This window comes from Saccharomyces cerevisiae, chromosome XIII (assembly GCF_000146045.2).
Source record: "Saccharomyces cerevisiae S288C chromosome XIII, complete sequence".
Classification (NCBI taxonomy): Eukaryota; Fungi; Ascomycota; class Saccharomycetes; order Saccharomycetales; family Saccharomycetaceae; genus Saccharomyces; species Saccharomyces cerevisiae.
This window is the reverse complement of record NC_001145.3, coordinates 184160-196292: the sequence shown is the minus strand read 5'-3', so window position 1 is coordinate 196292 and position 12133 is coordinate 184160. Positions and strand designations below refer to the sequence as shown.

The following is a 12133-nucleotide window of genomic DNA, read 5'->3' as shown; positions in this document are numbered from 1 at the left end:
AGTTCCATTTCAACATTATGCACTCAATATTCATTATTGTTGTTAAGGGCTTAATATTGTAGTTGTCAGAAAACTTTTACTATTCGGTGATTCCTTAGTGGCTAAGATTCACAAGTTCACAAGGGCGTGTGGTCTAGTGGTATGATTCTCGCTTTGGGCGACTTCCTGATTAAACAGGAAGACAAAGCATGCGAGAGGCCCTGGGTTCAATTCCCAGCTCGCCCCTTTTTTTGATATTTTTTTTGGAGTATTACAAAAACGACCATTCATTAAGGAAGTGAAGTCGGTGGAATAGCTAGAGAGCTTATATTTATTTAGTCGTTGCTTTATGTAACGAAGCAATCAATAAAATATTTGTGTTCTGTAGAAATAACTTTGATCCGGGTAATAGATAATTAATAACTACTTTTTTTATAATGAACATGATGATCTTTGTGAGTATTAACAAAAGTCGAAGCGGCCCTTTCAATCTATAGTAACGTCGATATCATTGATAGATCGAAGAAAAAGAACGGATCGCTTACTCATAACAGCGAAATGAAGGCGCTAGTTGAAGAGATTGATAAGAAAACTTACAATCCTGACATATATTTCACGTCATTGGATCCTCAAGCACGTCGATATACTTCAAAGAAGATTAATAAGCAAGGCACAATATCCACCTCTAGGCCCGTAAAGCGCATAAACTACTCACTGGCAGATTTAGAGGCCAGGTTATATACTTCGAGATCTGAGGGAGATGGCAATAGTATAAGCAGACAGGATGACCGAAATAGTAAGAATTCCCATTCATTTGAAGAAAGGTACACACAACAAGAGATTCTCCAGTCGGACAGGAGGTTTATGGAACTTAACACAGAAAATTTCTCGGATTTACCAAATGTACCGACTTTATTAAGTGATCTCACAGGCGTACCACGAGATAGAATTGAATCAACAACCAAACCGATCTCACAGACCTCGGATGGTCTCTCTGCATTAATGGGTGGTTCTTCTTTTGTAAAAGAGCATTCCAAGTATGGTCATGGTTGGGTGCTTAAACCAGAAACCTTACGGGAAATACAATTATCGTATAAATCTACAAAACTACCTAAACCAAAGAGGAAGAATACCAATCGTATTGTGGCGTTAAAGAAGGTTTTAAGTTCAAAAAGAAATTTACATTCGTTTTTAGATTCTGCGCTGCTAAACTTGATGGATAAGAATGTCATTTACCACAATGTTTACAATAAACGATACTTCAAAGTGTTACCCCTAATTACGACATGCTCTATTTGCGGTGGCTACGATAGTATTTCAAGTTGCGTTAATTGTGGAAATAAGATTTGTTCTGTAAGTTGTTTTAAATTGCATAATGAAACTAGGTGCAGAAATAGATAGTAATGATCAGTATGTATTCGTAAGCCCTTTTTTCTCCCCTATTTATACGTATGTAAGTGTAGATACTTAACAAAAATATTCACAAATTAATTGAAGAGGAAAGGTGAAAAATTCATAACTTTGCTTTTCGTTTATTCTCATTTTCCAAGGCGTCAAAAATTTCATCAGCAGCTTGAGATAAATAATAGTGTAATCTGTTAACACTGGCTCCACTCTTGGCTGGTTTGTTGACAATATTGATATGCAGCCACTCGTTATTCAACATGTATGCCAGTCCAAACCCGTTGTCATTTACTTGAGACCAACCATAACCGTCAAAATATTCCGAAGATAGTTGAGATGTGGAGATCAACCAAGTTGAAGAATAATTAAATAAGGGATCTTTGAAAAGGGGCGGAATTTGGTCATCATTAGATTTTAGCATATTCTTTAGACCGAAGAAATGACGATCGACACCATTACCATTTGCAGCATTTTTCAGGTACGTAGAATGCTCTTTTGCAGAATGTTTCAAAGCCTGAATCTTTTCTGCAATAGGAACATCGCCATTTTGCCATTTAGAAACAAATTCTAAGGAGGCGGTGGACACAGATCTACCAGTTTCAGTACGGCCTTTGAAGTATTTTCTCGTGGAAGCAGCCTCGTAAGTTGGTAGTTGTCGTTTCAGATATTTGAAAACCGCCAGTTGGATAACTTGTTGAATAAATGCATCAGGTGACATGCCATGGCGTTTTATAAACGTTTTTCCGTATTTGTTGTAGTGCCAAACACGTAGGTCATGCTCACCAATTGTTTCCTTAAATTGTAGTTGGGCAGATTCGATTGCTTTATGAATCTTCGGTGTGATAATGAAGGGCAGTTCCATAGGTTTCATTGCCACCGTAGATGATGGCGTAATTACTTTTCTCATGAAGTCATCCACATCTAGTTTATTCAACTGCTGACAAACGTAGTTATTTAAAAACAATGTTGGCGTACCATCCATCTTCGAGTGTTCAGCTAAGAAACCTGATGAACCATTACCGGTGACCAGGAACTGTAAAGACTTATCGTAGAATCTGTTAATACCATCACCGTGCCAGCAATTTCTTGACTTTTCTTCCAAAGTGACAGGGGATTGGTCAAGATCCAAACATAGCATAAAGGAAGACTTATGGATTGTTTCTAGTGAATCCTGAGAAATAGGATCCTTCATAAGCTCCAGATGTACTTCACGCCATTGATCACGAGGTAAAGAGGTGAGAGAACCAATGCCACCTAGTTTGGGATCGGACTGCGATCCTTGGAATACCACAGAGTACAGTTGCCTCCAGATTTCGTTTTCGGAAAGCGGTTTGTCATTCCCGTCATGGGTCATCAGTTTGTAAAACTTCCCTTTATAAGCGATAGTTACAAAGTTGTTCTCATAAACTGAATAAAAAATATTTGTATCTTGGTTATCCTCTGGCTTACCAGGCAATCTCGAAGTGTTAAACATCAATGAAAAACTATTCATACAAAATGGCATACCTTTGATAATTTCTACGGGTAAAGATTCATCTTTAATAGCTTCGATGAATTTAACCACGGTTGAGATAATCGCAGTAGCCTTAATCAAAGGATCATTATCGATCTTCGATAAATGATTCGGTAATGGCATATGAGAATAAAAATAAGAGACGTATGGAACAATAGGATCGTTGTATTGTAAATAGGATTGTTCATCCCAAAACTTGGCCATCCAGTTTCTTTTATCGTTGGCATACTCTTTCAATCGGTCTTGTAAGATAGGCCCCATGTGCTCCGAGAAGTCCTTACATAACAGCTGCTGTCTTTCAAAAGTTTCTACATCATTGCAAAATGGGCGGATGGTTTGCAAATACTTGTCAAGTGTAGACTTCAATTCGGGCACGGGTAATGATGGTAAGTCTTGTTGTTTAGCAAAGGTAATGCCTTGAAAATTGGGCCTTTTGTTCTGGTAGAATTTGTTCGGCTTTTCCGCCCAATAGTGTTCCCCATTATTTGTCTCTACGGGAAATTGGGCCTTTTGGGTGGAGTAATTGACAATGGCCGAATGCATTGCTCTCCTTGACGTTATCGGAAGATCCTTTAAGTTTGAGAGAGTTCTCGAATGACAGATCCTCATGAGTGCTTTCTTTTTAGTTTTTAAGGGATATATATATATATATACCTGAGTAAAAGAGTCTGTAGGGAAGGGCACTTTACTCACCGGCGTTTAGTTGCTCTTATATGCGAAAATGGGGAAAAGAGGATGAAATTGTTCCAATATGTTATATTCCATTCTTTTTGTCGAACAAGGATGACTTTGAGAGGAATAGTCATTCGTTTTTACTTAATCCCCAATTCTAAACCCTTGGGCGGGGGGAAGTGATGGCGGGGATAAGCAGTCATTTGCCCTTTCGCCCGGCCATAGATCAAGAGTCTCGGCGGCTAAAAAAAAAAAGTTTGCCAAATATTGTAAGGCTAGCGGCAAAAGAAAAAGCAATCTAAAATGGTGGTAACAGTATCCAAAGTAGGACTAAAAGAAAAGATATAGATAGAGTTGGCTTATAGGACATATAGCACAATTTTTAACGGAGAACCAGTTTGTTAACGAGATGAAGAATTGGTAGCACGCTCTTCGGACTCTCCCTTAGCCACTTATTCGAGTATATGGCGGAAATTAAATGTACTCTGAAACAGCGTTGAGAAGAGGTGAAAAAGTTGGACCGATATGTTGCTTAGCCACCTTTTAGTAATTATGTTACTTTATTCTAGCGAGAGTTGATTTTTTTTGTTATGTTATAGTCGTCTTTATTACAAAAACAGCTCATAATACTGTGAAGTGAACATTAAGCGCTAACTGTAACATAATTTACCCGGACAGTGGATGTATTCTCTATTACCCGCGTTGAAAAATGAAAAAAAAAAAAAAAAAAAAAATAAAAAAAGAAAAGAAATGGATCATAATAAACATCTCATCTCATCTCATCTCAGATGATATAGCATCGCTAACATCTAAAAAAGTTATATTTTCATTGCCAATTATATTTTTGAGTGGGTTATACTTGAGCATTCTTCAATAAAAAAGTGTTTTAAAGAAAAAGAAGAAAGAAATTGAAGCACGAATAAAGTTAGAATTAAATTCTAATATGATGCATAAACCATGTTTGAAGTCCCTATAACTTTAACTAATAGGAAGTTTGCTCAAAGAAGAAAGTTAAAGTATCAATACATAAATTACATTTCTAGAAGATTTGACAGAATTTCCAAGAAATCTACTACCACAGATAGTTTGCCAACGCCCGAAAATTCTGCAGCTGAAAATAATGACGAAGAAGAAGGTCAAAACAGTGAAGCCGGCACATATAGGAGGTCAGTACTACAGCAGAAGAAAAGAAGAAGAGAAAGGCATTGGAGGAGTGTGGTCGGTGAAATTTACTCTACTACGGAAAGCGAAACAGACTCTCAAGAGGAGGAAACTGAGGAAGGTGGCGAACATGACACCGGGATAGACAAGGAAGATAGTGATGAGGAGAGAAAATTTTGGAAAAAATACGAAAAACCTGAGAAGAGTTTCGAAATTTGGCGAACAGTGTCCTCACAAAATAAACAGCCCATTAACAAACAAAAAATGACGTATCATAATTTTAAAAAAATTGAAAAGATTCCTTTAAGGAAAATGGAAATTCCACTTTTGCATTGTACAAAGGAAAATAAACTTTACTTCCAATCTATATCTAGAGGGTTAGAGCCATTAAAAACATCAACATCAGAAGTCAGAAACTACCGCACAAGACATATAGTAACATTAACCGACCTTTTGCATTTGAATGTGTCAAGACATAACTGGTCGCTTGCATATAAAATATTCGCCACATTAATAAGGATCCCAGGGGTTCAAATCAAGTCTCTTTGGGGCATTGGCGTTGAAATACTGGATAATTTATCAAATTCATCAAGTGGTCTTGACTTCTTACAATGGATGTGTCAAATCTATTCGTCAAAGTCAAGATTTGTTCAGAACATCAATTACCGTTCCATTGTCCCTCCTTTTCAAACCGGTTCTAGAACACATACTGCGAAATTTGCTATCACGTACCTTTGGTCTTCTTTAATTAATTGCCAAAAATCTATGGAACCATCATCAAACATCATTGACAAACCTTTTGATACGGAAAACGATTTACTACAAGAATTGATTGATAAGATATCAGAATGGGTATTGACCCCTCCGTTTATGGAAGACGCTGAAGTTTGGTTCATTTATGCATCTTGTCATTTATTGAAGGCCGATACATTGTCGAGGCAATTTGTCAATGACAACAAAAATAATGACCTAATTGGTTTGGATAGAGACATAAAGATCAACCAGGTTATAAAACATATTCACTACGTGAGAACGTTTTTAAAAATTTGCTTAGATAAAGGTGGGTTTGCCGTCCCTAGCAGGTTAATTGAAAATCAACTGAAAAGCTTCGAGTCAAGACTGTACGGCGAAGCACAAGACATTCAAGAGAGGGATGTAGCCAACGTATATGATAGCATTGATAACAGTTCAGTGGAAAACTCTTTTGGAGACGTGTATGAAACAAATGCAGAATTTCTAGATACGCAGCTGATGGATTTATCGCCGGAGGACAACGGGTTGGACGAAATGCATTACAGTGATGAAGACTCAAGTGAGTGAACAAACTAGTAAACTTTAATAACTTGGTTTCAACTAGGGAAACTTAAAACATTTTTTGTTTTTAAGTGTAATTAAAAAGCATGCATGTATATAAGCAGTACATATATTTATACTTCATAGAGTAATATTTTGCATATTGATAATAAAGAACATAGCATATTGAGATATATGTGGGTAATTAGATAATTGTTGGGATTCCATTGTTGATAAAGGCTATAATATTAGGTATACAGAATATACTAGAAGTTCTCCTCGAGGATATAGGAATCCTCAAAATGGAATCTATATTTCTACATACTAATATTACGATTATTCCTCATTCCGTTTTATATGTTTCATTATCCTATTACATTATCAATCCTTGCACTTCAGCTTCCTCTAACCTCGATGACAGCTTCTCATAACTTATGTCATCATCTTAACACCGTATATGATAATATATTGATAATATAACTATTAGTTGATAGACGATAGTGGATTTTTATTCCAACATACCACCCATAATGTAATAGATCTAATGAATCCATTTGTTTGTTAATAGTTTGAATGTTTTTATCGGAAGAGGTTTGGTCATTACGTCTGCAATATTCTTTTTGGTTTCGATATAGCATACGTGCAGATGATTTCCTGATACTTCATCTCTTAGTCTCATTGCTTTAGTACCAAAAAATCTGTTTCTAAATTTCTCTTCATTATTGGATATAATTATACTGATTGTAGATTTACTGTCGGTTAGTAATCCTTTAGTAATTGGTTTCTTGTTAAGTTCTTGCACAAGGTGACTGAGGTTATTTAATAATGGGACAGATTCACTTATCGCGTGTATTTCTGCTTCCGTAGTTGAAGTACATGTTAATGAAGCCTTGGTGGACTTTCCTCCAATTACCTTTCCATTAAGTAAATATATGTTGCCAATTTGTGACTTGTAATATGGTTGGTTACCATATGAAGCATCACTTATTGCGACTAGTTTATTATCTGGCTCGGTAGGTTTGTTTTTGTGCCATATCAGTTGTTTATCTCTAGTGTCCCACATGAATTGTATTAACTCATATGTCATGTCTAAAACTTGCCTAGAGGGGAATAGTATATGTTGAGCAAGTGTGTTGATGTAGTATAGTAAGTCAAATCTAAATTTATATCCAACATATGAAGCTAGACCAATCAACTTTTGCATTTCATGTACCTTCTCTTTGTATTCATCTTCATCTATTTCTAGTTCATCCTGGTCTATATAAAGACCTGGTTGACCTGGAGCGCTAAGTTTTCTTCCTTTTGGATTCAAAGGTACGTTTAATTTGGGTATTTTCTCAGTTAATGAGTTTTCCATACCTAATTTCATGTATTTACCTCTTTGATATTTGATTTCTAAGCCAAGTATGTCGTACTGAATTTCGTTATCACTTTCACCCAGATTTATTATCTTTGTATCGTATTGTTTCTTGAGTGTTGTTATGATTTTCTTATTTGCATTTAAGTCTTTGCTGAACAATATCATATCATCAACGAATAAGCAAATTGTTACTTGACTATTCTTAAATACGCATGACCATCCACGAACTTCTTCCATACCACACTGTTTTATCAGGTATGATTTGATAGTTTCGTACCAGTTCGCTCCACTTTGTTTCAATCCATAAAGTGATTTCTTCAAACGTATCAACTTATCATTCATTCCTAAATGTGGTGGAGGTCTTATGTATAATTCTTCTTTGATGTCTGCATACAAATATGCCGAAGATATGTCTAATTGTGTAATATAGTAGTTATTGTCTAATGCAAGTGACAGGGATGTCATTAATGCATAGTGATGTACGGTATTGGATTGCATGCCTGAGTCGTAAGTGTCAGGATGCTGAATATCACCTCTTGCAACAAATCTAGCTTTATGAGTACCGTCACGTTTCCTGTTGAAGATAAACATTGAATTTATTACTCTTTTAGGGTCTATTTCTTTTCTGTCATAATATTTGTCAGTGTCCCAAGTATTCATTTTCAATAGTTGGTTGACTTCTTTGTGGTATGCTTCGATATATTTTTCCTTTTCTTTAATATCTTTATTATAGGTGATTGCCTCATCGTATCTTAAGGTTGTCCGTATTGGTTTGATTGATTTTACTGCTTTTACAGCTGCAATCAGGTGAATTCGTTTCTTCGATCTCGGAGGTTCTAAACTACGCATATTCTTAGTATTCCATGTGTCTCGTGATACCTTAATTTCAGTTTCATTATCTTCTAATGATCTTTTCTTACTGTTGATAGTAGTATAGGCATTAGAGTCACCAATACCACCCAAACTGGAATTAGTTTGATGAGAATTTATCGGTGGGAGTTCTTTAAATGGGTCAGGGAATTCGGTAGGAGATTCTGGAGGTAGATCAGGGAGTGGGAGATCAGCGATGATAGATTCCTCGGTATTCTGTTCAGAAACAGTAGTTGGCGTTTTGATAGGAACAATATTGTGCGATGAATTATTTTCCGGTGGAGAAGCATCGATTGAAGGTGAACGGTGTATAATCCTTTTCTCAGTCTCTTGGTCACTTATCTGCGGAACAGTTTTGTTGTTGGTACCACCCGTACTGGATATTGGTACGTTTGTATGATTAGTCTCATTTTCACTGTACGAGTCTGAGTGTCTGAAATCTTTAGATTTACTGGCGTGCGACGACTCATGTGTGTTAGATTGGGACATGGGAGCAAGTAAAGGAACATTTAATTTATGCATACCACCCGAACCGGTACTCTCGATATTGGAAATTTGGGGGGTGCTAGATCTCTTCTTTGATGGAAGAATATTAGATTCAGATATGTTGGGGTCAACTTCTCTGGGTGCGCGAATATTGGTTTTAGAAACACGTTTCGAATCTTCAGTATGAGTTGACGGAGGTGTGGAATCGGTTGGACTCACAGCTTTTGAAAGGACATTTCTCGGTTGCTCAGGATGTAGTTCGATGTCAGATTGGAAGTCATGGTCAGATTCTATGTTAAGATCATCGGATTGTTGGATCTCATTTGACGCAATGAACGATTGATATGAAGCAGTTAAACGGTTTAAGTCTTCATCGAAAGTGAGTGCGTCGTAATTGAATTGATCTAATCTGGATTCCTTGCCCTGAAGAATAACATAGTTAGTTGTATCTACTGTCTTCTTTAAGGATGGAAGATAGATGATATATCCATAAGAGTTTCGAGACGGATGTAGAGCGTAGCCTGGGATGCCACGAGGATGTATTTTGGAGTTAGGGTTGTGATCATTGACGATAACAGGTTGACCGAAAGGTAACAAAGTACTGATATCAAGTCCTGCCAAGCCAGCATGTTGTCTTGCAGATTTTTTGCTTTTAGGTGAAGCTAGTGAATTTCTCACAATAGTAGAAAATTCGATTGCAGAGAACCATAAATGGTTCGGTAAACCACTACATTGCAGTTGAGTACGGCAGTCATCTAATAAGGTACGGTTGAGCCGTTCAGCGACTCCATGTGCTCGGGAATCCGCTGTGGTTGTATAGCATGGAGTTATACCATTTTTTTCAAGGAATTTATGGAGAGTTCTGTTAGTATACTCAGAACCACGGTCCATTTGTATAACCAAGACACTGGCCTGAAACTGGTTCTTAATAAAAGCTAGTATCGTAGTAAAAACATCGAGGATAGAGTCCTCGCGACGGTCGTGTAATGGATAAACCCAACGGAATTTTGTTGTCTCATCAGTAAATGAGATGAAATAGGATGGTGCACTTTTTGGTAGGTTGTGAACTGGACCAAATATGTCAGTATGTAGGTATTGAAAGGGTTCGTATGAATTTTGGTATTTTAGTCGTGAACCTTTGATATGTCTGTGTTTGGTGCTTTTGCCGATTAAACAATCAGGACATTGATAGTCAATAGCACTAGACCAGTCGACATCTGATTCGTTAAAATACGTGATGGTGTTATTTTTAAGTGAGTATCGAATTGTCTGTGCATTGGCATGTGCAAGCATTCGATGAATGAAAGGATAAGGATATTTGCGTGTACTTTCACTTGTATGGACATTATTGATGGTGGGTACGGAGATATTTGATGGAAGCAAGTACTTTTTAGATACCCAGTAAAAGTCTCCATATTTTACGATAGGTGCAAGTACAGTGCCGTCAGACCGTTCTAAGACGTTTTTGGTAAAGCATGCTGTGATATCTACTGCAGCCAATTCATTCAAACTGAGTAAGTCATAGGCTATGTTAGGAGTGTGCAATACCTTTATTGATGTTTTGGTGTTGTCCTGGAAGTGAAATTGTAGGTCACCAATAGCGTTAATTGGTATATTTCTTTTTTGAGCATCAACTACGTTTATGTCAGGATTAGATGATGCTGAGTGTATGTGATGAGCAGATCTTATAAGGGTTCGTGATGCTCCTGAATCGAGAAGGAGGTGTCCAGGGAGTTCATCATCAGAATGATTAGTATGATTTACTGTAGATTCAGTAAGTTTCTGGCCTAAGATGAAGGTCGTGCTTATTGTTCAATTGAATCGGTTCAGTAGTTGATTTACTGATGGAATCGTTGTCCGTGCTGGGAGAGTTATTAGATGTGGATACATTGTGAGCCCTGGCTGTTTTCGATTTCGAATTATTTGTTTTTTGAGGATTCCGAGCTATAACTTTGGGTTTGGTTGTATTCGTATAGCTGCGAGAATCATTCTTCTCATCACTCGGATTTCTCCTGTAATTAGGTTTGCTGTTTCTCGATCCCTGTTGTTCTTCATAAATAGCATGGATATCTAAGAACAGTTCAGCGACTGTCATATTTAGATGTCGATGACGTGTGTAGCGTAAAAATTTATATTCGCCAGATAGACCTCTCATAATTAATTGGCATGCGACCTTGTTATTGATATGAATGCCATTATTGTTCAGTCTGTCGATAATGTTTGTGACTTTTGTTTCAAATGCATCTGCAGGTGTACTGCCATTATATTGCAAATTTGCCAGGGTCACAATGTCGTTTGCCTCTTGGGTATCAGATTGCATTTTTTCAATACTTTTGGAAAGAATTTTCATGATATCCGTATAATCAACGGATAGGATGTCTTTGACCCAGGTAGGTAGGAATTGAGAGGGAGCAAATATTTGAAAAGTGTTATACAAGAAGGTGAGTTCATCATCAGTGATCTGACGTACGGGTTTTCCGTTTACTGTCGGAATAATACCACCGAGATTCGAGTTTTGTAAAAATTTGATGTATGTTTTAACCCAATTTGGAAAGTCATTAGGTGAGGTTAACATTGGTGGTGGTCTGACATATTTTTTAGTGGATGTCATATCAGAGTCCGCTGAGGATGAATCAGTAAATGTATTACCTGACTCAGGTGATGGAGTGCTCAGAGGCGTTCCAACTGATGATGGATACTGCGGAAACTGTGATTGTGGCCCAGGTGGAAAGTACATAGGCGACATTTGATAAGGTGTATACGGAATCATAGATGGGTGTCCGTAAAATGACCAACCAGATGGATTGGCTTGGTTTTGGGTCATCATGCACTGCTGTGGGTACGGCCCATTCTGTGGAGGTGGTACTGAAGCAGGTTGAGGAGAGGCATGATGGAGGTTCTCTGGAACAGCTGATGAAGCAGGTGTTGTTGTCTGTTGAGAGTTAGCCTTAGTGGAAGCCTTATCATATTCTTGAATTTTGGAAGCTGAAACGTCTAACGGATCTTGATTTGTGTGGACTTCCTTAGAAGTAACCGAAGCACAGGCGCTACCATGAGATATATTTGGGTAATTAGATAATTGTTGGGATTCCATTGTTGATAAAGGCTATAATATTAGGTATACAGAATATACTAGAAGTTCTCCTCGAGGATATAGGAATCCTCAAAATGGAATCTATATTTCTACATACTAATATTACGATTATTCCTCATTCCGTTTTATATGTTTCATTATCCTATTACATTATCAATCCTTGCACTTCAGCTTCCTCTAACCTCGATGACAGCTTCTCATAACTTATGTCATCATCTTAACACCGTATATGATAATATATTGATAATATAACTATTAGTTGATAGACGATAGTGGATTTTTATTCCAACACATATAAACA

At 37.1% G+C, this 12133-nt stretch overlaps 5 protein-coding genes and 1 non-coding gene across 6 annotated transcripts, besides 3 other annotated features; 3 read left to right on the top strand and 3 right to left on the bottom strand.

The window, feature by feature from the left end:
- The first annotated feature begins 122 nt into the window (after positions 1-122).
- Positions 123-225, top strand: SUF7. Its single transcript has 2 exons — positions 123-158; positions 190-225. It is a non-coding gene; the product is annotated as a tRNA-Pro (tRNA).
- A 312-nt stretch (positions 226-537) lies between these two features.
- VPS71 (Vps71p) lies at positions 538-1380 on the top strand (the record flags this gene model as incomplete). Its single annotated transcript, NM_001182399.1, has 1 exon — positions 538-1380. One exon carries the CDS (start codon positions 538-540, stop codon positions 1378-1380), a length of 843 nt encoding a protein of 280 aa, NP_013671.1.
- Positions 1381-1492: 112 nt separating this feature from the next.
- Positions 1493-3505, bottom strand: CAT2 (carnitine O-acetyltransferase CAT2; the record flags this gene model as incomplete). The annotated part of the gene is made up of 1 exon (NM_001182400.1): positions 1493-3505. One exon carries the CDS (start codon positions 3503-3505, stop codon positions 1493-1495), a length of 2013 nt encoding a protein of 670 aa, NP_013670.1.
- Positions 3506-4525: 1020 nt separating this feature from the next.
- Positions 4526-6049, top strand: RRN11 (Rrn11p; the record flags this gene model as incomplete). Its single annotated transcript, NM_001182401.1, has 1 exon — positions 4526-6049. One exon carries the CDS (start codon positions 4526-4528, stop codon positions 6047-6049), a length of 1524 nt encoding a protein of 507 aa, NP_013669.1.
- A 160-nt stretch (positions 6050-6209) lies between these two features.
- Positions 6210-6541: a long terminal repeat (Ty1 LTR).
- Positions 6210-12123: a mobile genetic element (YMLWTy1-1; Ty1 element, LTR retrotransposon of the Copia (Pseudoviridae) group; contains co-transcribed genes TYA Gag and TYB Pol, encoding proteins involved in structure and function of virus-like particles, flanked by two direct repeats).
- On the bottom strand, positions 6564-11832 carry YML045W (gag-pol fusion protein; the record flags this gene model as incomplete). The annotated part of the gene is given in 1 exon segment (NM_001182402.2): positions 6564-11832. Coding segments are annotated over 1 exon segment (5268 nt in total).
- YML045W-A (gag protein) lies at positions 10510-11832 on the bottom strand (the record flags this gene model as incomplete). Its single annotated transcript, NM_001184412.1, has 1 exon — positions 10510-11832. The coding sequence occupies one exon, from the start codon at positions 11830-11832 to the stop codon at positions 10510-10512; it is 1323 nt and encodes a 440-aa protein (NP_058176.1).
- Positions 11792-12123: a long terminal repeat (Ty1 LTR).
- Positions 12124-12133: the final 10 nt, after the last annotated feature.